General features: G+C 28.2%; 1 protein-coding gene across 3 annotated transcripts; it reads right to left on the bottom strand.

The window, feature by feature from the left end:
* Positions 1 to 2,954: 2,954 nt before the first annotated feature.
* Positions 2,955 to 22,873, bottom strand: LOC107447983 (inactive fucosyltransferase B). Of its 3 annotated transcripts, none has more exons than XM_043044277.3 (2): positions 22,626 to 22,873; positions 2,955 to 4,343 (listed from the first exon to the last, which is right to left on the bottom strand). In XM_043044277.3, the coding sequence occupies exon 2, from the start codon at positions 4,274 to 4,276 to the stop codon at positions 3,020 to 3,022; it is 1,257 nt and encodes a 418-aa protein (XP_042900211.2). In that variant the 5' UTR covers positions 4,277 to 4,343; positions 22,626 to 22,873; the 3' UTR covers positions 2,955 to 3,019. The 3 variants fall into 3 exon arrangements, with proteins under 3 accessions (XP_042900211.2, XP_042900212.2, XP_042900213.2); XM_043044278.3 differs by lacking the exon at positions 22,626 to 22,873 and adding an exon at positions 14,865 to 15,057; XM_043044279.3 differs by lacking the exon at positions 22,626 to 22,873 and adding an exon at positions 11,263 to 11,532.
* Positions 22,874 to 23,294: the final 421 nt, after the last annotated feature.

Below are 23,294 nucleotides of genomic sequence, written 5' to 3'. Positions count from 1 at the left end.
TATTGATAGTTTTTTAGTCCAGTTTTTGTTTTTAACACAAAATATATTTTGAATTAAGGAGTTTTATTATTTAGCAAAAATTTTATCGTAGTTAAAATATTTCCAATTCACCAAAACTAGAATACTTTTTTATAGTATCAACCTCAGAATTGTCAATATAAAAATAATTTGAAAAAGTATTTTTCTTTTATTAATTTAGAATTTGTGTATAATTTATGAAGTCGAAACAATACTTTCACGAAAAATTAAGAATTAACAACTCCTGTAAATCTATGACAAATAATTAAATTTTTAATTCACATGTTTATTTTCCCCCCTTTCAAAATAAAAAAAAATCTGCTTTTCCTCTATTTTTTTCTTCGTTTTCGTTGTATGCAAAATTTTTATACATTTATAAATTTCCATTCTTTTAAAACTGAGTTTTTTTTTAACATTCTTCAAAAAACATTAAAAAATTATAAATTCATATTTTACGACTGCTATATTTTACATTAAGATGAAATTTTACATTTTCGCGAAATAGATATTGTTAAATTTTAAAGCAAGCTTTCATATATATGCAAAAGTAAAAAAAAAAATATATATATATATATATATAAAAAAAACAATTTTGTTAATTTGCTGAAGCTTATAGGAAAATAACCTCGATAAACCTAATTAATGATCGAATATTTTAAAATACTATTTTGAATGTCATGAATTTCAGATTAATTTATAAAATCAACGTTGCCATTTCTTTAATTAAAACGTCATTTTTTTTTTTTTTTCGTTTTGTAGAAAATGATAGTTTAATTATTTATGAAATATTTATTTACTACGAAATACTATTTTTTTCAAAAGATGACATCATAATTTTGCCTCCACAAACCTTGAAAAAAGAAATTACAAAATAATTAGAATAGAATTACTGCGGTAAGTAGCATCATCTGCTATGACTTTAATAAAATGTTTCAAATGAGATGAATGTCTACTTTATTCGCAGCTGACTTTTTGAAATTTTTAGAAATTACACGCTTTGAGATCCGGAAGTCAGATATAAAATTTAAAATTTATTAAAAATAAAAAAATAATTAAAATATAATTTTCTAAAAAATCTTCTAAAGATGTTTTTTTAATAATACAAAATAATTCGTTCCTTTAAAGAAATTTACAAAAAAAAAAAAGTCTTCTTGAATGAGAACTAAACATAATGTAAAAGTAAAAAGGTATTTTTTCTGCATTTTTCTTTTCAGAATACAAATAACTTTCAATATATTTTGAAAGTAAGGTTGTTTTAAATTTTGAATTTAAAAAAAAAAAAAAAAAAATCTTTTTTAAAGGCACTTGCAGGCATTTTAGGATTTTGTTTTTAAAAGAAAAAATAATTTTCAAAAATAATTTAAAATTTGTTTTTATTAAATTCTGAAAATAATGTTTTCTAGTAAATTTATTTTTTTGTATTATGTGTTTATTAACGAAGTTTCTACGTCGTTTCAAAAATCTTCAAAGGGTAATGTTAATTTTTAATTAATTTTATAACGGAATTTAAAATCTTTTTTAAAGCAGTATGATCCTCTCATGGTTTAGGAAGCAATAATGAAAATATGGTTTTCGGTAATGACAGTCTTTAATATAAATTTTTGGGGACCTAGTAACAAAAAAAAAGGATACATGATGTGGTAAATTAACATTTAAGGGAGAAAAATACAAAATCACTAGCGAATCATTATTGAGGAAACCGGGACTGAAACAAAAAAACTATTTGGTAGCCGGAAGAGGTAAAGAGAAAGGCGAATATTAAAATCACGTCCCGAATTTTAATGAGCCAATCAAACTCATTTCAAAGTTTTTCACAATTTCTTCCTTTCTAATGATTCGATAGCGTTTTGGTTTTTTCCTTGCTTAACTATTAATTTGTGACCTCTAATGTGTGTAACTATTTACTTCATTTATGGTGATTTTAAAGGTTAAAGAAGGTGATCAAGAAATAAACAGCATTCCTGAAAATTTTTTAATTTTAAAATTGAATATTTCTCAAAAGAATGAAGCCTAAAAAATAATCATTAAAAGTGATGTTGAAGATTTGATTAAAGTTTTGATAAATCTGAATTTTTAGGCAATTTCCTATGACCCATCGTGTTCTGACGGCAAGAAAAATAAAAGAAATTCTTTTCACAAATTTTCAAAATTAATAACTACAAAAGACTTTTAAAAAAAAATCTGATCTGAATTTCTGGTGCCAAAGAGTAACGAATAAAAATTTTGTGTAAATCTGGGTACGTTAAGCTGAAATTATAATTTTTTTCGATTCATTTTGGTTGATTTGATACGAAATAACTATAAAATGTATTATAGATAATTGAAAAATATTATTTTTAACGATTTATTCAGTTGAGTTTAGAGTTAGTTTATAGTCACAAGTTCTGTAATCGGCTACACTGCACCAAATCCAAACGGGTATTAAGTAATTTAAATATGAAGATCAAACAGTGTAAAATCTTAAATGAGCTCAACGCTAGAAAAACGGAAGGATGAACACTAGGCCATCTTGGGGTCGTGGGACCCGTATTTGCCTGGAAAAAACTTATCCCTGATGGAAAGATTTACTTAACTTTTAATTATTTTCGAATTGAATTGTTCAATATCAATCTAACACTGAAACAAAAAAATGAAAGAATTTTTTTAATTATTAATAAAAGTCGTTTAATTTGTCTTTGCTAAAGTTTTGAATTTTACGAATAGAATTCGTATTTTCATTCTTATATCAAAGAGCAAAAACAAAATCTGGAGCCACGTTTAATTTTGAAATTTTTGACGAGAAATTTAACTTAATAATTAATAAAAGACATTGAATTCAGAGTCAAAGGGAATCTAAAAATTCCAATTTTGTTTGCAAGATTAATTTTAAATTATATCTCCTGAAATCTCATTATTTATATAATTAATTTCCAGTTCACAATAAAAACATATCAGGATGTTGTAGTTTCTTTTAATTTAACAAATTTTAAATAAAAATAATTTACTTATAAATAAATTAACATCAGTTGGCTGGTTTCCAAGAAGCTTTGAAGCAGTCCGTCTTTGGATTCCAAAAAGAATCCAAATTATCATAAATCTTTGGCAAATTGGAACGTTTATAATTCAGAGCTTCACAAATACGACACAAATGCAATGATGGGGAACCGAAGTAACCATGCTCATTAACAACTTTGAACTCCTGTTGCCATTCAAAGTATGAGTTATAAGCCTCGTCATCTTCCATGAGAAACTCTAAGTACTTAGCCAAATCTGCTGGCGATTTAAAATCGTCTGTATGGATGAACGATTTAGGTGGACATAGTTTTAAGTAGTCTTCTTTAGGAGCTCCCATTACAACAGGTACAGCTTCTTTATGGTAAGCATTCCACCAAAGTTTCTCTGTGATATACTCTCTACAGTTTGAGTTCTCAAAAGCCAAGTAGAATTTATAATCACTGATGATTGGGCAATCTTTCATGAAATGACCAGGACATTTATGCGTGCCACAACCTCCATAAATATCTACGGAGATATAGTTTTGCAATTCATGCACATAGTCCCATCTATGATTCTGTCCACCGCAGTTACTACCCAAAATGGCAATACCACGCGATTTAACAGCTGCGTGATTCTTTGGCTTGAACTGTTCTTTCTCGGTGTCGGATAAAGGAACTGTTCTTCCATAAGGAACGGGTATATCCGAATCACTACGATATGTCATACTCCAATTGAAAAGTCCGTTATAATCTTTCATAGAGTACTTTCTAGAAGCGTAGAATGTGTGCAAAGGAGATTCATCGGTGAAAAATATCCAGATCTGATGATCTGGATGTTCTGAAGGTAGCGTGTGTGGTCCTTTGGTTTGATGGAGGTGAAATAAAACAGCGTCACTGTTATTGACAATGGAGTCGTTAGTGGATAACAGGCAGTTACTAACGCTGCAGAATTCAAATGGATCTTTGGGAACTTTCCCGTAAGACCTCAGAAAGCGTCTTTTCATCCGTTCTCCATGACGCCACACGTGAATGGTAAAGTTGTTGGATTGTTCTTTCTTTGCTGATTCAATTGGATTTTCCAAAGCATTGATGGTCCCCAAAGAATTTCTGAGATTTTCGGGGCTGCCGATAGAGTAAACATATGATCTGAAAGATTCCTGAGGAGAGTACAAAAGTACAAATATTAAGGTGACGATTGGAAGGGACAGAATGAAGATGCACAGATTTTTGTACAAAATACGCAATGGTATTCGAGAAAAATGCGTACGGATTTCATGATACATTCCGGTGTAGACTTTTCTTTCTTGTTAAACACATTTGTCAGATAAAACGTTTGTAAAGGCAGTTTATCTGAAATAAAACAATAAAAAATTAATTTTTACTAATGAATATTAAAATTCTACCTGAAATATAAAAATAGTAAATTTTAAGTACAAGAGTAAAGCACGTATACGTATCCCTTCGGTACTTGGTGCGTCAGCGTTTAGAATGCATTTATTAAAGAAACTTTGCTTTCTTTTTGTTTTAGGTTGGAAAATAATAAACAAGTTTTTAAACTCAAGTATGTTAATCGGTCACTAACGGATTTAAAAAAAAGTATCGGAAATGAAGGTAGGTATTTTATTTACGACGCATTAAAGCTTCACAATGGGCTATTGGCGACGCTCTGAGAAACATCTGTAGACATGACATCACAACTTAAATCCTCTGCAGATGGTTTCTCCGCTTTAGTAGCCCGACGACCTGCACGCGAAGTCTAGCACTTTACTTTAGAATAATTTAACGAGAACCGATACCGCGCACACTCGGTCTATACGTAGACTGATCAAAGTGGTCATCCACCCCACCCGTTTACTGACCGCAGCCAGTGATGCTTGACTTCGGTGTTCTATTGGGAACCGTGTCTTTACGAGCAGTCCACTGCGGGACATATCAGAAAGATATCTTCAAAATTAACTACCAAAGCTAGAAATAAAACAGCGTAACCTGAAAAAAATATGAATTTGTCACCGAATTGAGGAAAAAAGTTAAAAATAAAAACTCATTAAAAAAAAATTTTTTTTTTAAAGTTGCCAGAAATTTAGAAACTATTGTAATTCAAAAATTCGACTTTCAACTAAATTTCGAAAGCGTTTCATAAAAACAGTAGCAATGACGTAAAAACGGTAGTAGTTAGCATTCTTGAAAACTCAAGTTTCTAGTACGGTAGATGAAACTGTTCAGAATTTTCTGCTGTATGACTAACGTTAGTTAGTTTTTTTGATTTAAAGGAATTTATCCTTCAACACTTCGATTTTTTTTTATGAAACTAGTCTATTCGAATTTTACTAAAATAAAAAAGGATTACAAAATCTTTATTACATAAAACTAACGGGTTACGAGAACACATATAAATTTGATCGATTTACAATTTCTAAGATCGTAAATTGTAAGAACTTAAATAAATTTATAAATAGTTTACTTTGTTAATATATATACGTATCCAACTTTAATAAAAAGATACGAAGCTACAAATAAATACAAGTTGCAATCTAAAAGCACAACGTAATTTACAATAATAGATTTTACATTATTCACAAATGCCAGCCAAGTTGAATTAAACGAAAACTTTAAACTGACGCTATGTTTCTCGTATTTGCATTTTAAAAATGAAATTGAAAATTTAAAAACAAAATAGCCAGTAAAAGTAGACTTATACTTTGCCACTCCTGAAGCAGATGGAAAAAAATAAACAATTTTACATAGTGCAACATGATACTTCATTTAAATCAAATGCAGAGTTGTCAGTACCGCCAACTCTTGCGACATTGTGTACTCTAGCCTAACTTTTCAAACCGATTAAATTTTGCCACAAACTAAGTTTGATACAAAAAAAAAAGGAAAGAAAAATAATCGTTGTAATACATTGGACATACGGGGGTTGTGGGACCTATGATAACCGGAAAGAAGGCGAACCCTGTAAAAGATTCTGATAAAAATTTATTTTAATCTTTCAATATTCAGTAAGTTTGAGTAGTGAAAAACAGTGATATCAAATCATTAACACGGATTCTCTAAAATATTTATTAAAAAAATTAAATTAAAATAATTTAATTAAATTAAATTAAAATTAAATAAAATTAAATTAAAATAATTTAAAATAAAAAAATCCAGTAGTCTTATTTAATCATGTTAAATTAACAAAAAAAAAATCCTCTTTCATTTTTGATGCATTTATCTTAAGCTAAGCAAATTGAATAAATGTATGCTATTCATTTTCATTTTTTAGCCTCGTTTGAAAAACAATAGATTTTGTTATTTATTTACTTGTTATATTGTTGCCAGATTATAAAATAAGAACTTTATGCATATTCCATGAGAAATGTCAGACGATTTCTAGGTCACGCTCGACTTAAGTTTTCAACGGAATTTCCGGTACTAAACAAGCGATAAAAAATGCACTCATCCCGTTCATGTGTTGACACCGAATGTAATTGAATTCAATTTTCAGAATTTTATGTTCGGCCTTGTTCCTACAAGGAGTAAATGGAATAATCAGTAATGCATGAACGCTTCTAACCCTACAATTACATGTGAATGCATCATTCCTAATTATAGTCTTTCACCAATGATAATTTATGTGAATAAGATATCATTTGCAAAGTTAGACCAATGATAGAAAATCGGCGAATTATATATGTATTATCATTGAAGAACATATGTCAAACTTACTTTGTTATGAGGAACAAATTAAACAGTTGCTGATCATAGTGTAGCCAAATATGTAAATATAAATATGTACATATTTGTAATATATATTGAGTGATTTATATTTGGACCCAAATTTGGAGTTTAGGACTACAAATGTTTAACTTTGTAGCCTTGAAATTTTGAACCCGATCCAGAAGACAATGAATCTCCTGGATCAAGTACTGGACGAAATTTGGCTTCGTTGAATATTCAACTGTATTTGTGTAGCATGGAGATAAAAACCACGAAAACCTTCCACATTTAGTCTGACGGCAATGGAACTTTAACCCGTTTTACAAACGTACAAATTTATCATTGAAAAATCAGTAAAAATTATACACTAGATTTCGAACAAAATTGAAATATAGTTAAAATTTCAAGCTAATGCATCAATTTAGTTAATAAAAATGCTAAATTCAAAAAAATAGGAAAATTTCATTTCCAATCACTTTTTTAATTTCTTTAAATCTTATATTGATTGCGTGGTAAGTAAATATTTCCTGTGAAAAGCATGATCCGACATAACTGCTATAACTAATCAGCAGAGTTGGCCAAAAATGTAATCGATTACATTTTTTGATTACAGTAATCAATTACTTGTAATCATGATTACAATTTTCAAAAATTTTGATTACAGCTGTAATCATGATTACAATATTGATTACAGTAATCAATTACTTGTAATCGTGATTACAAAGTTTGATTACAGCTGTAATCATGATTACATAGTCGATTACAGTAATCAATTACTTGTAATCATGATTACAATTTTCAAAAAATTTTGATTACAGCTGTAATCATGATTACAATTTTGATTACAGTAATTAATTACTTGTAATCATGATTCCAAGTAATTGCGATTACAAGTAATCACAACAAAAACGATTACAAGTAATTATGATTACAAGTAATCAAAATATATGATTACATGTAATTTGATTACATGTAATTATGATTACATGTAATCTAATTACACGATTACAAGACTATTGTATTCTTATAAATGATTATATTTTACAGTAGATAGTAGAATGTATTTTATAATGATACATTTTGCACGTATTAACATGTACTGCATTTTGTACGTATTTGTATACGTACAAATGAATTTAACTGAAATGTATGTACATATGATTTTATCTAGTGCATATGTTCAGACATTTTAGTATCACACACATGTACATACACTTATATTGTAGGTATAAAATATATGTACGTATGTATATAGATAATAATTACGTATGTATGTGCAAATAATGTAGGCATGTACATTTATACACAATGAATATTTGCATTTTATGCAAATATTTGTGTATGTAAAATGTATATCTCTGTTCATGTACGCATGTATATACAAGTACTTGTGTTTGTACGAACATACATACATTGTCTGTACAATGTATGTTCCATGCGTGTATGTGCAATTTATTTATGAACAGTACAATATATGTATGCATGTACAATATAGGTATATCTGTAGGATGTACAATATATGTATGTATACATGTACATGATATGCATGTCCAGTGTATTTATGTACATGTACATAATATGTTCATGCTCAATGTAAGTATCCAAATATGCATAAGACATTTGTGAACTATTGTACGTACATTGGGCGTATTTATATTTCACATATATTCATACATGCATTCGACATGCATAACGTACGTACATACACACATTTGAGATGCATATATTGTACAGATGTATATACATATAGCGTACAGATGTATATTCATATAATGTACATATGATGAAATGAACATATAATGTACATATGTGGTACATATACAGTACGTATGTGCATAAATATATTGGGCATAATTCTTTCGTACAAATTTTACATGTGTACATGCATGCTATCCCTATCTATGCATATGGTGCAATGTATATATGTACAATGAATGTATCCACACATGTACAATACACGTATGTTCCATGTATGCATATCCATATGTACTATATATGCACGTACAATACATGAATGTATGTACATACATTGTACATGCGTACATATATTACACGTATACATATGTACATTACATTTATGTCTAAATATGTGTACAATGCAATAAATAAATTGCATGTAAGTTAACTTTTAATGACTCAAGCAAGTTAAATGACAAAATCAAACGATATTTAAATTTAGTTTTCAGCTTTAATTGTTCTATATCATTTTGAAATTCTCTGAATAAAAAATTATTTTCAGGTATTTTCATGAAATGTTTGACAATACAGATTTATTTTTTTTATAACATAATGCATGATTCATAGAAATTTATTAAATGGTAAGAAAAACGGTAAATTTTATGTGTGGAATTAATATTTAGAAATTCCAAATAAAATTATCGTTTGCTTTCTAAAAAATATGAGGTCGAGTTTCATATACCTTAGAATAATTTTAAAACAAATTTTAATAACTTTACTCATATAAATTTTTTTAATGCATGCACAATGTATGTGTATATTGTAATTACATATATTTAAATGTACGCACGTATTTGTACATTACTTGTAATTATGTACATGTATACGTTGTATGCACATGCATACATTGTGCATATAACTATTTTTTTGTGCATCCATGCATTACATGCGCATAAGTATTAACAAAGTATGTAGTTATACAAGTACATACGTAAAATGTACATAAGTACATACTTTGCGTGCACATATATCGATGTACATATAAATATGCATGTATACATGTACGCATTTTATTTGCGCAACTATGTGCATATATTGTACCTTTAAATAACATTTTTACATATTGTACGCAAATACGTACAATTTTATATACAAACGTACATTGTATATACGTGCTATTATCGTAAATTTATACAATATATGCACTTAAGTACATAAAAGCATGCAAACGCATAAACATTATTTTCATAAACGTTCATACATACATTGTCTATGTATACAAAGATACAAAACATTGCCTTTTTGTACAAACTAACATACATGCGTACATGTATCATAAATGCATAATTATATGAACTAAGCAAATGCTCATTGCATTAAGTGTATTACAATATAATTATGAATATTGTACGTACAAACAACGTTTGTGCATACATTGTATGTATAGGAATCGCAAATTGTACGTTCATGCGTGCGTACATTCTATGTACATAAAAATATGTAAACACATGAATACTTACATAAAAAATTTGACTATAGTATACAATCGTAATAACTTGTAATCGTATAGTTTGATTACAAGTAATCAAAATTACATGTAATCAAATTACATGTAATCATGATTACATGTAATCATATATTTTGATTACTTGTAATCATAATTACTTGTAATTGTTTTTGTTGTGATTACTTGTAATCGCAATTACTTGTAATCATGATTACAAGTAATTGATTACTGTAATCAAAATTGTAATCATGATTACAGCTGTAATCAAAATTTTTTAAAAGTTGTAATCACGATTACAAGTAATTGATTACTTGTAATCGTGATTACAAGTAATCGATTACTGTAATCAAAATTGTAATCATGATTACAGCTGTAATCAAAAATTTTTGAAAGTTGTAATCACGATTACAAGTAATTGATTACTTGTAATCGTGATTACAAGTAATTGATTACATAGCTGTAATTATCTGTAATCAATTACAGTTGTAATCGATTACTGTAATCAACGGCCAACTCTGCTAATCAGTTCTGTTAATGATAATGAACAGCATACAACAGTAATTGCTATGACTAATCAGTTCTACTTCACATTAAACTTTACTGACCATCCAATCGCTAATAATGGAATAATATCTTTGAAAAGAAATCGCTAATCAATTATCGACCAAATTAAAATAAATCTCACAGAAATTGCATACACAACTGGTATCATTAATGACCATGACGAATCGGTTCCTATCATTTTAAACTTTTATGACAATCCAATATTTAAAAATATCTTTGCAAGATATAGCTAATCAATGACTTACCTAGCTAAAGAAAGATTTTCTTCAAATTGAATGCACAGTAATTAATACACAGTAAAAAGTAATGACTGATGAATCGGTTCTATTTCATTTCATATTTAAATTTTTATGACTGATCAATCACTACTAATACATTTTTGTAATAAAAAAAACAATCTGGTCAAAGCATGGTTAATAACAATGACGAATCGGTTCTTTATCATTTTAAAATTCTATGACAATCCAATATATAAAAATATCTTTGCAAGATATCGCTAATCAATGACTTACCTAACTAAAGAAAGATTTTCTTCAAATTGAATGCACAGTAATTAAAACATAGTAAAAAGTAATGACCGATGAATCGGTTCTATTTCACATTAAATTTTTATGACTGATCAATCACTACTGATACATTTTTGTAATAAAAAAACAATCAATCACATACAGAAATAAAAGATCACATACAAATTGAATACACAGAAACCACTGTAAACAGCAGAAATGGCAAAGACAAATCGGTTCTAATTTACGTGAAACATTAATGAAAATCAAAACACTGAAACCTTAGTAAAGAAATCGCCAATTAATAACTTACCAAAACTAAAAAAAAAAACGATCTTGTGCAAACTGAATAGACAGTAAGCAGCAGTAATGGCTATGATGAATCGGTGCTAATTTACATTTAACTAACATGAAAATCCACTACTATGCCGTGAAGAAATTGCCAATCAATTACAAGCCAAATTAAAAGATGAAGTCATACAAAATGAGCAATCGATCCTCAAATTTAGTGTTTAACGACACGAGCGTACAATTTTTTAATAATGGTCTAGTGAAAAAAGTTAAACAGAATAACCCTTTGAAAGAATGAATGAACACAGGGATGCGTCATTTTAAAAGGGAAACCGCTGATAAGCATTTCACGGTTCAAAAAGATAAAAACTTTTATTCAGCTACTATCAGTCAGGTCAAGGAGTCTTTAGGTCTTGACCTGCGTTGCGTGCTTATTCAAAATATGCCACCTCAATCCAGTGCATTTTATCAAATAACTAACGTGTCAGCTAAATCACAGCGTATCATCAAACATAATCAAAAAATAAATAAATAAAAAAATACCGAAAGTAGAGAATTTAAAGCAAGCTACAGTTGAGGAAAAATCAAACTTAAAAATCTTTCTGCATTTGTTAATATCTGTTTTTATTTACATTTATGCTCTTAATTAAAGAAATGGCACATTTTTATTCTTAATGGAATACTACTACTCCGCTGATATACACATATGGAAGATCAATTACAAATGTATTTCTTAAAAACTTCTCGTTTTAGTAACAAAGTTAACCAAGATGTTTCGAATTTCTAAACTGACTTTAAGATAAGGTGCAGATTTCATGTTAGAAAACATTTTTATTTCTATCAGCTTTACTTAGATCCAACGTATTTAAATGAAGTACATTTTTAGACAAATGATTGGAATTTATTTTATTGTATTCAACTTTCTTTCATTTTAATTCTTTATTTTATTCAACTTTCTTTAATTTTAATTCTTTATGTTATTTAACTTTCTTTAATTTTTCTTTAATTAAGCAATTTAAGCTAAACGAAAACCGCACATATAAACAATATTTATTTTTAACGATTTTCATAATTTGCATTCAAGGAAAAAGTTAAATTAAAATTTGACATGTAATAATAAGATAGACAAAAAGCTAGTCAATCAGTAGGACATTTTTAATGCATAAAATTATTAGCATTTGAAAAAAATACATCTTTGAAAACATGCAACATACACAGAAAACATATCATCTTGAGAGCTTTTGGGTGCGGGAAACTATATTAATGCAAAGGGTTATTTCCTAGCATTTTCAAATCAAGAAATTTTGATGCAAGAATTCAATTTATTCTTTTATTTTCTAAAAATTTTTAAGCATAGTTTGTTTATATAATAATCAAAATACAAAAAAAAAATCTCAAAAATTGCTTTTATTAACAACTTGTTTTGAGGAAAAAAAATTTAAACGACATCTTATAGACGAAATCAGAATTCGATTCTGTTAAGGGGACAGTGAAGTAAAATTCTTTCAAAAATTTGATTTTTTGAATTTGACATCTTCTATTAGCCTATACTTTTCTGATTAAGAAAATATATAGGTTTGCTAATTTTCATAAATTTAAAGTGCTTTAAAAGCAATAAAACAAAAGTAAACAAAAGTGCCACTCCCACATTTCAAGGTTTCGTTTTCTGTTTACTTTAGAAATCTACTGTTTTTTATGTTTTTTTACATTCTGCCTTGCGCCTAGAAACGAAATAAAGAAAGAAGCTCTTTTGTGGATCGTTAGTGACGGAATCTAACTTATTTATTGATTTATTGAAATTACATGCATTTGCTGACTTGTGTGCTCAATATAGGCTTATAAGTCATTGTCAAGTAGAAAATACAGATAGAACAATTCAGAGAAAGACATCACAAAGAATACATCCAGGGTTATGGTGGGATTCGAACCCGCTACCTCGAGATAAAACAAGTTATGGTGCTGGAGAGCTTTAAATTTATGAATTATTTTTAACTATATGTTTTTTTACCTTTAAATCTGTTTTTCTCAAAACATTATTTTTTGTTACTTAGGTACATATATCTCTTGTTCTATACAATTTAAAAAGATAAAACTTGGTAGGCTTATACATCATTGATTGTTTTATACAGTAAACCTCAAATTTAGTTAAAAATTTAAACATTTTGAAATCTGGAGTAAAATTTAATTGCCGAAAATCAGCAAAAATTGGTATTTTGAAACAGTCAATTTTTTATTCTGCCAAAAATTGTGCATTTTAGTCTAATTTTAGGTATACTGTATACTCTAGGCTCTATATTGTGTGTATAATTTTTTTCAGACAATTATATTGAGTAGTTGTAGTTTTATATGTACCTTACTGATGACATAATTTGAAAATTTAACAAAAAATTTGCCTATAAATTGTAGGAATAAAAATTATTGTCTAACTTAATTTGTATATTTTACTGCAGAAATACATTGAAAAAGACCTAACAAATAAATATTAAAAAATTTAGAAACCTATCATTAAAATTAAATTTTTTGTAGCAGTTATTGCAAAAGTCACTTCACGCCGCATTTTCGTTCAGCGAGATGTTCAATGTCCCCTTAACAGCTTAAGGCTTGCGCCCAGCATCAGATAAGATCAGCACCAGGGGAAGTAAAGGCGATCGATGCACAATATAGATGAGACGGGCTCAGCCCAGGCTCAGATTCATAATAAAATTTTAATTTTTTTTACTATTTTTAAACAAACGTTTGGCTCAATGATTGAGTATGAAAAATGTGAAATTTATAAGGTATAGAAATTAGCAGCAATCTGATACATCTTTTTGTTGCTGTATCTTTGTGAGGCTAGCGCTAATTATCAAACTAATTGTTTAGCTTAAGCTTTTGATTTCCTATTTTAATTTTTGTTTCATTAACTAGGAGATTCAGTTTTTCTGTCACAGTTTAGCGATAGAAAAGGTTTTAGTATACTAATTCCCTTGTTTAAACAAATTAACAGGCATATTAAAAGACCGTAAAATTTGGATTTCATCCGACTTATATCTTGAACTTGGGAGACAAAATAACAAATTTTTTTTCTCAATATGGCGTATTTGTAGTTCTTATCAATTCAAAAATGAGGTTAGCGTCGTTACAATTTCATTATAACTTTTGAAACTTGATATATGTTTGAAATATCATCTCAAACAAGACATATGAAAACTGCGAGATAGAATAATTTAACGACCACTTAAGACAGTGGAGGTATACTTCCACTAATAAAAATAAATAATAATAATAAATAAAAAGTCTTGAAAAAAACTAGTTCTAAGATTTCAAAATCCAGGTTGTGGCTGTTCTTTAGTTCCAGGGTAAAAATATTTTTTACAAAAATTTTTCCATTTATGTACTTTCATTTTTACTTAATTCACGTTCTTTTTTTTTAAATTTAAATATTTATTTTATAACTATATGTTTTAAATATTTTTAAAATTTATAAAATACTTATTGAATTGAGAAACTTATATTTTTACATCTTTTGTGCCCTAAAAAAATAAATAGCATAAGAGCCAATTCGAAAATATGAGCTAGTTACCATCCACACAAGATACTATTCATTAAATCAGCAACCTCAACTACCAAAAATAAAATACATACCACACACTTCCTCCTACAGCAATCAAGGAATTCTCTTTCTAATTTAATGAGTCCTCCATGATGAAAGGCTTTGTTGTCGAGTGACTAGACTCGTGAGCATAGAAAGCGCAAAGAAATATAGAGCACGTTTTCAGATGGAAATAAACGAGGTAAGCCAATACGATAGCTCTTGCCAGAGGGAAAAGAACAATCTGAGGGGACAATTTAACCATCACGCAAAGGCAGGAAACACTACTACTACTACTACGCGTCAGGTAATGATGACACAAGTCATTAGGCAAGCTAAAAAAACAACTCTCCTAAGAAAAGGTTTTGCACAAAAGGGGTAAAACAACGATAAAAAAAGAAGGTATTTTATTAGTTTCAGTCTAAACCATTAGATTCATTTCGAAGAGATTATCAAACGTAATTAGGCAGCCATTAAAAGCTACTGAAAATGAAATTATATGCAATTTGAAAAAGTTTCCATGTTATAAAAAATAAATGAAAACACCTTTTTTTGCAGAGAAAGAAAAAGAAGATGGCATTCTAAATACATAGTATAAATGCATCATAATTGTGCAAAAAACCAAATGGTTTTTTAAAAACCATTTGGTTTTTTACAGAATTGAAAAAAAAAAAATCTAAGTCAGTCAAGAGTAACAAACGTAGTGGTTATGAAACAAGAAAAGGAATGCTATCCCACAGAAAAAAACCGTTTTTGAAGCAACTGGTGTTTCTGAGTCAAATATGTTTGCGAACAAGAATAAATAAATAAATAAAAACTAAATATCAATATTGACTACTTCAGAGCAGTGATCTACTACTAAAATCATACATCAAAATAGACTACTTCTCTCACGGCCCATGAAGACGAGCCTTTCCGACTCTAGCAGCCTATGATCACTCGGACATTATTTCAATTTCGAACGTTTTATTTCAATTTATATACTAAATGAAGTTATAATGTCGAATAATATCTTACACGCGTTTAGCCTTTAATATGCGCTTTGGGTTCAGAGTTTTTATTTTTAATATTTTCATTGTTATTATTGGATCCAGGGCATCTAAGGAAGAAAACAACTGCACGTGTTTGGCTCTTTCTAGAAGATTAGCGAATTAGGCATGTGATTTACTACGCTCTGTTTTTTATTTTGGTGAAGTTTATATTTTTGACAATGTTTTTGGTGTAGATCTCTCGTTTGAGGTTTGCAAGATAGTATTGGGTCAGATATTTTTTTTTTTTAAATCTTGCGAAAATTTTATTATAATATATTCAGGTATTGTCAATGATAATAAACTGTAAATTTCCGAGTATTTAATTGCAGAGATGATTTTGTATAAATATGAACGTTGGAATAAAATATACTCAGTAAAAAAAAAAAAAAAAATCGAACTTTTTTTGTTTTTTAAATAGATAACAAGTTTTGAGTTTTTGATAGAAGAATATTCTAGGCAAATACAATTATATTTTAACCATTATACCATACAGGAAATATTAGGCATATTAATATTTTGAAATTAGGTATATTAAGATTATTTTTAAAAACCATTTAAACAAACTAACGGTCTATGTTAACATATAAGACCTCCGACTGATAGAAATATGCCAAACGCAACTCAAAATATTCAGATTTTTTTTTTTTTTACAAAATTGCAAACACAAAAATCATACATGTTATAAACAAAATTAAATGTCAAAATCTAATATCAACTGTCAGATTGTGTCATATCGGGTAAACCGGTTTTATACATTTTATTTATTGTGCTCCGCATGAAAATTGAGTGAATAAAAATCGTAGCGAAAGAGTTAGGAAAGTAAACAAATGGAGAATGGGGAAATATTATAATTTGATTAACACTTAATGTTTCACGGGCGTTAAATGTTTCGTTAATCTACACTTACTGTTTCGTTAAGGGGCCGTTCAAAAAGTACGTACACAAAAATGGAGAAATTTTAAACCCCTCCCCCCCTTCGTACATTACCGTACATAAGGTCGTGCTCCCCCCCCCCCTTAGAGTACGTATATTTTATTAGTCTACCCCCCCCCTTTTTCATAAAAATTAAAATAATTATGTTTTAAATAAAATTAAATCTTTATTTAAGGAGTATGTGTAGGATAAAGTCATATTTAAATTTGGTGTATGTTTATAAAGTACGTACTTTGTATAATACCTCCCCCCCTCCCCATCGTACAAAATAGCAAATCCCCCCCCCTTTGGGATGTACGTACTTTTTGAACGGCCCCTAATCGGACAGGAATCGGAAGGGCACTCAGCATAATAAAAAAATCGCTAAGAATTTAAATTTGTGATTTAATCAAGGCTTACTGATGCATTTTCAACAGACTGTAATTTTCTATTTTGCGTTGTTTGAATGTCTTTTAAATGACTGTTAATTAAAAAACTTGATTTATATTCTTACAACAAAAAAAAAGAAGAAGAAAAAGAAAAGAAACAGTGATGAAGTAAAAGCGAATTCCTTTCGCGCAGCGAAGAATAAAAATATTACCCAAAGCAAACAAAATTCTGTATTCCCATCTGTTTAAACTGTATTAATTCATGCAATAAGAAATATAGTAGCGCCATAACTTTTTTTTCATTCACTTGAAAACATGAAACAAACTTTAAAAGAGTGAATATTCATATAGTAGTAGTCAAAAAATACATTTTATAGCTGTTAATTCGCATAACTTAACAATCATAAAAAACTTGTTTCAATTTAATCATATTGATGGCGACTAAATAGCGATTCATTTAGTGGATTTGTAGAACATAACTAAACATCCGCAGTCTTGCAGTAAAAAAAAAAATTTTCGGAAAACAAAAGATAACTTCCAAACTAAAAATTCTTGACATATTTTTCTTGCATTTCCTTTTTCTTAATCTGAGACTCACGTCCGACAGAAGTTTAATTTAATATTAATCATGGTAATTGTAAAAAACTTCAGGGTATCGAACAAATCGTCGTTAACACTTTTTTAATAATTCAGTTTTCTTTTTGAAATTTAAACTGTTCAGTTAGAGACACATAGTTTATTAAGTTAAGCAAGAAGAAGACTGCAGTTCTAAAGCAGTGGTTCCCAACAGTTGTTCAGCGGAACTATTGTGTTCTGTGCAAGGATTACATGAGTTCCGAGAGTTAGGACTTTTTTTAAGCATTAATAATTATTTCTACGTTCAATCAGCAATCCATAAATTATTTTATATGAAATTATTTATATAAAATGCTAATGTAAGTAGCAAAAAATTCTCAATAACAATACATTGAAAAAAATCATGAATAAAACATGCATTTATTAAAAATCCCATAAATGCTTCTCATCAATATTTTCAATTCAAAATTAAGCAACCAAATTCAAGATTAAATAATTATGTTTCTCTGACAACAATTCACAACGTTTATTACAATTTTTTTTTCTTCTTCATATTCCAGCTTATTTTTAACGTATGAAACCAAGAACTAATTCAGAAATTTTATTACCACAATAAATGATTTCAAGATAATTAGTAGTCTTTTTTTATTAGACAGCATGTTCACAATGGTTGATGAACTTTCTTAATAAAATCGGTGTTCCGCCAAAAGAAGATTGATAATTTGGAGTTCCATTGCGGAAAAAAAAAAAAAAAAATAGGAACCGCTGTTCCAGAGAACGGATTTAATGATAACAATAGCTTAGGTTTGTCCAGAACTTATTATTGTTCAGAACTTACCATTAGAATTTTCAACAATTTAATAGGATCTATCGAATTAATTTATCGTGCTACAAATTTTTACGCTTTAATTATTTAATTCCAGATTTAAATGAATGTGATTTAAAATTATTTCGTCAACCAAGATAGATGTAGTTGTAGTTCATTTACGTCGCACTAGAGCTGCACAATGGGCTATTGGCGACGGTCTGGGAAACATCCTTGAGGATGATCCGAAGATATGCCATCACAATTTTGATCCTCTGCATAGGGGATGGCATCCCCTCTTCGTTAGCCCGACGACCTGCATGCGAAGTCGAGCACTTTATGGTAGAACAGTTTAACCAGGACCAATACCGCACACCCTCGGTCCCTACGCAGACTAATCCAAGTGGTCACCCACCCGCACACTGACCACAGCGAGTGATGCTCGACTTCGGTGTTCTGCTGGGAACCGTGTCTTAACGATCAATCCACTGTGGGACAACCAAGATATATAAAAAATTAAAACATATTTAAGGCAGCTTATGTAAAAATAAACTGCTTTACGTAAATTAGATTAAAATTTCTTTTCTGTGTACATTTGCACTATTTTTTATTACTGGTATTTATATATTTTACATATGCAATTTGAAATATATAAAAACATTTTAAATATATAAATTGAAAATGCGTTATAAGTGTAGAATATTTAAGTCAACTATTACTAAAAGTTAAATTTATTTTTAAATTTTTTACAGTTTTCTTAGTAAGAAAAGAGTAAACTGTTTATTAAGACAAAAAAAGTACAATGAATAATTAATTCATTTGCAAAATTAAACCGGTTTTAAATGTTAGTATGCAAGATCTTGCGCTTAAAAATATGTAGTGCTTCCATACTGAAAAACATGCCGAACGTGACATATAATTTAAATTGGTCATATTAGATAAAGAATGCACTTTTACATATCTTAAATTTAATATATATATCAGCATAGATTAGCACTTTTACATTTTATTTTGGTTCATACTAATTAATCGCAAAAAATTTCATAAACACATTTGTCACATAGCAATAAATTTAAAATAACTTCTAGAAGATGAGAAAAAATTCATTAAGCAAATTGTTATGCAATTATTATTTCGATTACAATGTAAAATTTTAATTAACCGGTGCTTTATAAAAAACCCAATTAAGTTAATGATTACTTTACATATGAAAACTCAGATTTTCTTAATTTTGATTTTGTTATTTAATTTGTTTAAAGTTTAAACAATACAAATTTTATCAACAAATATTACATTTAATGAAAACAGTATTAGTCTTATACACGCTGTTATAATTTTATATAAATCAGCTGGAAAATAGAAGCTATCCTGTCTCGAAACAAAAAATAAAAATTTTACAGAATTTTAGTTGTTTTTACACAATCAGATTTTCTATAGAATTTACTAACAAAAAATTTATATACTCTAAACAGTTTGACTAATAAACTACAGATATTAAATTAATTAAGTTATAGAATCGCAATGCTTTTTTTTAAATTTTCTTATCAATTCTAGCAAATTGTAATATACAACTTAGACGATATTTCGCACTGTACCTAGTGTAATTTTTAAAACCAGATTTTTTTATCCATTAGAAATATTGAATAGCTAAAAAGTAATAATAGTTTTTAAATATTTGACATTTCTAATTATATTGATAAATGCAACTTGCACTAGAAATAACAAACGTGACTTCTACCTAAAAGCAATATTTTTGTACTACCAAACAAAATGAAGAAAAAAAAAACCCTTCGAAGTTGAGTCTTAACTTTTGTGCGACAATTTTGTTTGTTTAACGCAATTCAACAAAATTACGTAATCTTATTTGTTAAAACAAAAACTTTTTTTTCACAAATTTAAAGCCTAGGTTAGTCAGAGAAGAAGAAATTACAATAATTGAAGGAATAATTAATTTTAACCAACATCAAATCACAAGCATCAGAGATACATTTATAGTCTTCCATTACTATGACGACTGTCGACCTTCGTTTTTATTTTATTTTTTCTCAGTTTATTTAAAAACAAATTATAGATCGTTTTTGTTTCATTTCAGAAAGTCGAAAATATATAAAAATTAATTTCGGACGTAATACAAAATGTAAAGTTTTGAAAGCTAAAAGTACGCAAGTTCCACCTCTTCTCACCCACAAAAAAAATTTAGAAAAAAAAAAAGAAATTGGTACTTTTCTATTCTACCGGCGGAAGTAATTTCGGCTATTTTATTTATTTATTTTTAAAAAAAAAGCGATTAAATTTATTTGCACTCAATGAGATAGCATTGGCGACTTTATTGCCTGCGCCGGCGAACTGATACCACCAGTTCTTTTAATTGTATTTATTAAAATATATATCGAATAGGATTAAAATAATTTCTTTAAAAATTTTTTTTTTATAAGCTGATGGATTTTTTAAAAAGGTTTTATAACAGGAACCGAGTGAATCTTAAATCATTAAATCTTGACCAAATTGATTCTTTAATTCCGTTTTGACGGATTCAAATTGGTTTATTTCAACATTTGTTAGAATTATTTATTTCAGATCTATTAAAATGAATCACATGGTTGAAATGGTTTAATTTGAATCACACAACGAAAGAAATCATATAGGTGCTCCTAATCTTAACTAAGGAATTCGAATCTGTTGATTTGAATCACTAACTCAAATCAATGAATTGAAAAGATTTTGTTAGATTCGAATTTCCGTGATACGTTTCATTCAAATTGTTTTTGGCTTTCGAATATCTGAAGTAGTATTCATAGTTTAAATCACCAAGGGGCAAGTTTTGACACCGATTCGAATCGTTCATCAAGTGATTCGGTATTACAAAAGATCATACCGCAACAATTCAAATAACTATATATGAATCGCAGGTTCTAAACATATCACTGATTCGTGATTCCTACCACGAATTTGAATTCAATTGTATTTTGAATCACTGGTTCGAGTCCACCATTTTTTTAATCCGACTCATTTAAGTGATTTGCTTTTGCGAATTATAATAACGATTTGAATCGAAAATTTGTACACAGAGGGAATGGGTTAATTGATTCCCCGAGTGGGAACTATTTAACATGTATATTTCAAATCTTAAAATAAATTATTTTTTCGAAAATTTCTTTAATTCGAAAATTTTTCCATTAACAATGTCCCACTTGTTCATCCAAAAATCAGAGTGATTTCAACCATACATGTCTATTAAATACACTGATTAGTGGATTATTGGATTTTTATTCATCAGGGTAGTCACACCCAGAAAAAAACTAATCTAATCAGACTAATTTTTATCGAATTTCCCTGCTCTTTGTAACCGGTGGCATAAAGTAATTACTATAAATATTTCAGTTATGCCTTTATCTTAAACATAAAATGCAATATACTATAATAATCGTTTTATATAATCGCATAATAAACGTTTTATTATAAAACATTTAACATTTGTTTTATAATAAAGTATTTTATTATAAAACATTTAACACTTTTTCTTGCAATTAGAGTTTAAAATTAAAAAAAATTGAAAAAGTATATATATATATTTTTTTTTGGAAAATTTTTTGGATTTATCGTTATCACACCCAATATCTGACCTTTGAGGTATTTTAGTTAAAATTCTCTGACATTTTTCTTGTTCTCCCTGTTCTGAAGCTATCATGTTAATAAAAAGAACATAAATTTCAGTTGTAACCTTCAGTCGGGAAGAATCGTGGTTTCAAAATTCCAAAATTACAATCGATGCATAAATTTAGTCTTTGCAAAAAGGTCTTAAAGTGAATTGTTCTTTTTAAATAGACAATAGACATAACGTTAAGAATTTACGCTGTGTATTTATAATGATTTATTTTCCTAGCATATATTCTATTAAATACACAATTCAGAAACTTCAAAATAAAATATTTTGAATTAGTGGCTGAATTTTAGAGATAAAAATAATAAAATAACAGATTTATCGTATAATAAAAATCATGTAATTTCCGAAAGTTTGAAAAATATGATAATAAATAGCAATGAAAATTTGCATAGAAAATAAAACAAATCAACAAGTACATAACATAAAATGAAACTTACTTTTTCAATCAACATATTTATCCCAATTAATAACTACATGAAAAATAATTGATAGAATCTTAGAAACTGTTTAATGATCGAATGATTATAATACTTGTTGCCAATAGGTAGTTATTAAAGAACAAGATAATAAACAAAACCAGCAAACGATTTTATTTGAGACAACGGTTCAACTGCGCACGAAAAAGAAACCATCTCATGACTGAATCTCAAGCATGGTATTTCTTCTGCTAAAGAACTAAGAAATCAATATCAAGCAGAGCATGATAGGAAATGAGGTTACCGCATAGTTGGCGCGGTTTTGTTTTCGCCAATTCTTAATGGCAAACGATAAAGCAAATAATTACTAAGTTCCGCTGTTTTTTTTTTTTTTTTTTTTTAATTTCCTTATTCATTTCTGGAAGAAAACGATTTTAGTTTTGTTGATTTTAACTATTATGAAAAATATATAATTATTGATGCTTGGTTGTCAGATATAATGTATAATTTTATTTAAAAAAACTACTGTGATTGCTTGAATAGTATTATGAAGTATTTTTGTTGAATGTGAAAATTAATATATAATTTTTTCTGTTATCACAATACAATAAGAATAATTTCTCTATTTTATCCATAAATTTAATTAAAAAAATTCCACGCTTGTTTGGTTTGATTCGTGCCAATTTACAA

This window comes from Parasteatoda tepidariorum, chromosome 9 (assembly GCF_982258835.1).
Source record: "Parasteatoda tepidariorum strain Cologne lab strain chromosome 9, Ptep-v5.0, whole genome shotgun sequence".
In the NCBI taxonomy this organism is placed as follows: domain Eukaryota; kingdom Metazoa; phylum Arthropoda; class Arachnida; order Araneae; family Theridiidae; genus Parasteatoda; species Parasteatoda tepidariorum.
Note: the sequence above shows the minus strand (reverse complement) of the source record. Positions and strands in the feature narration are given on the sequence as shown.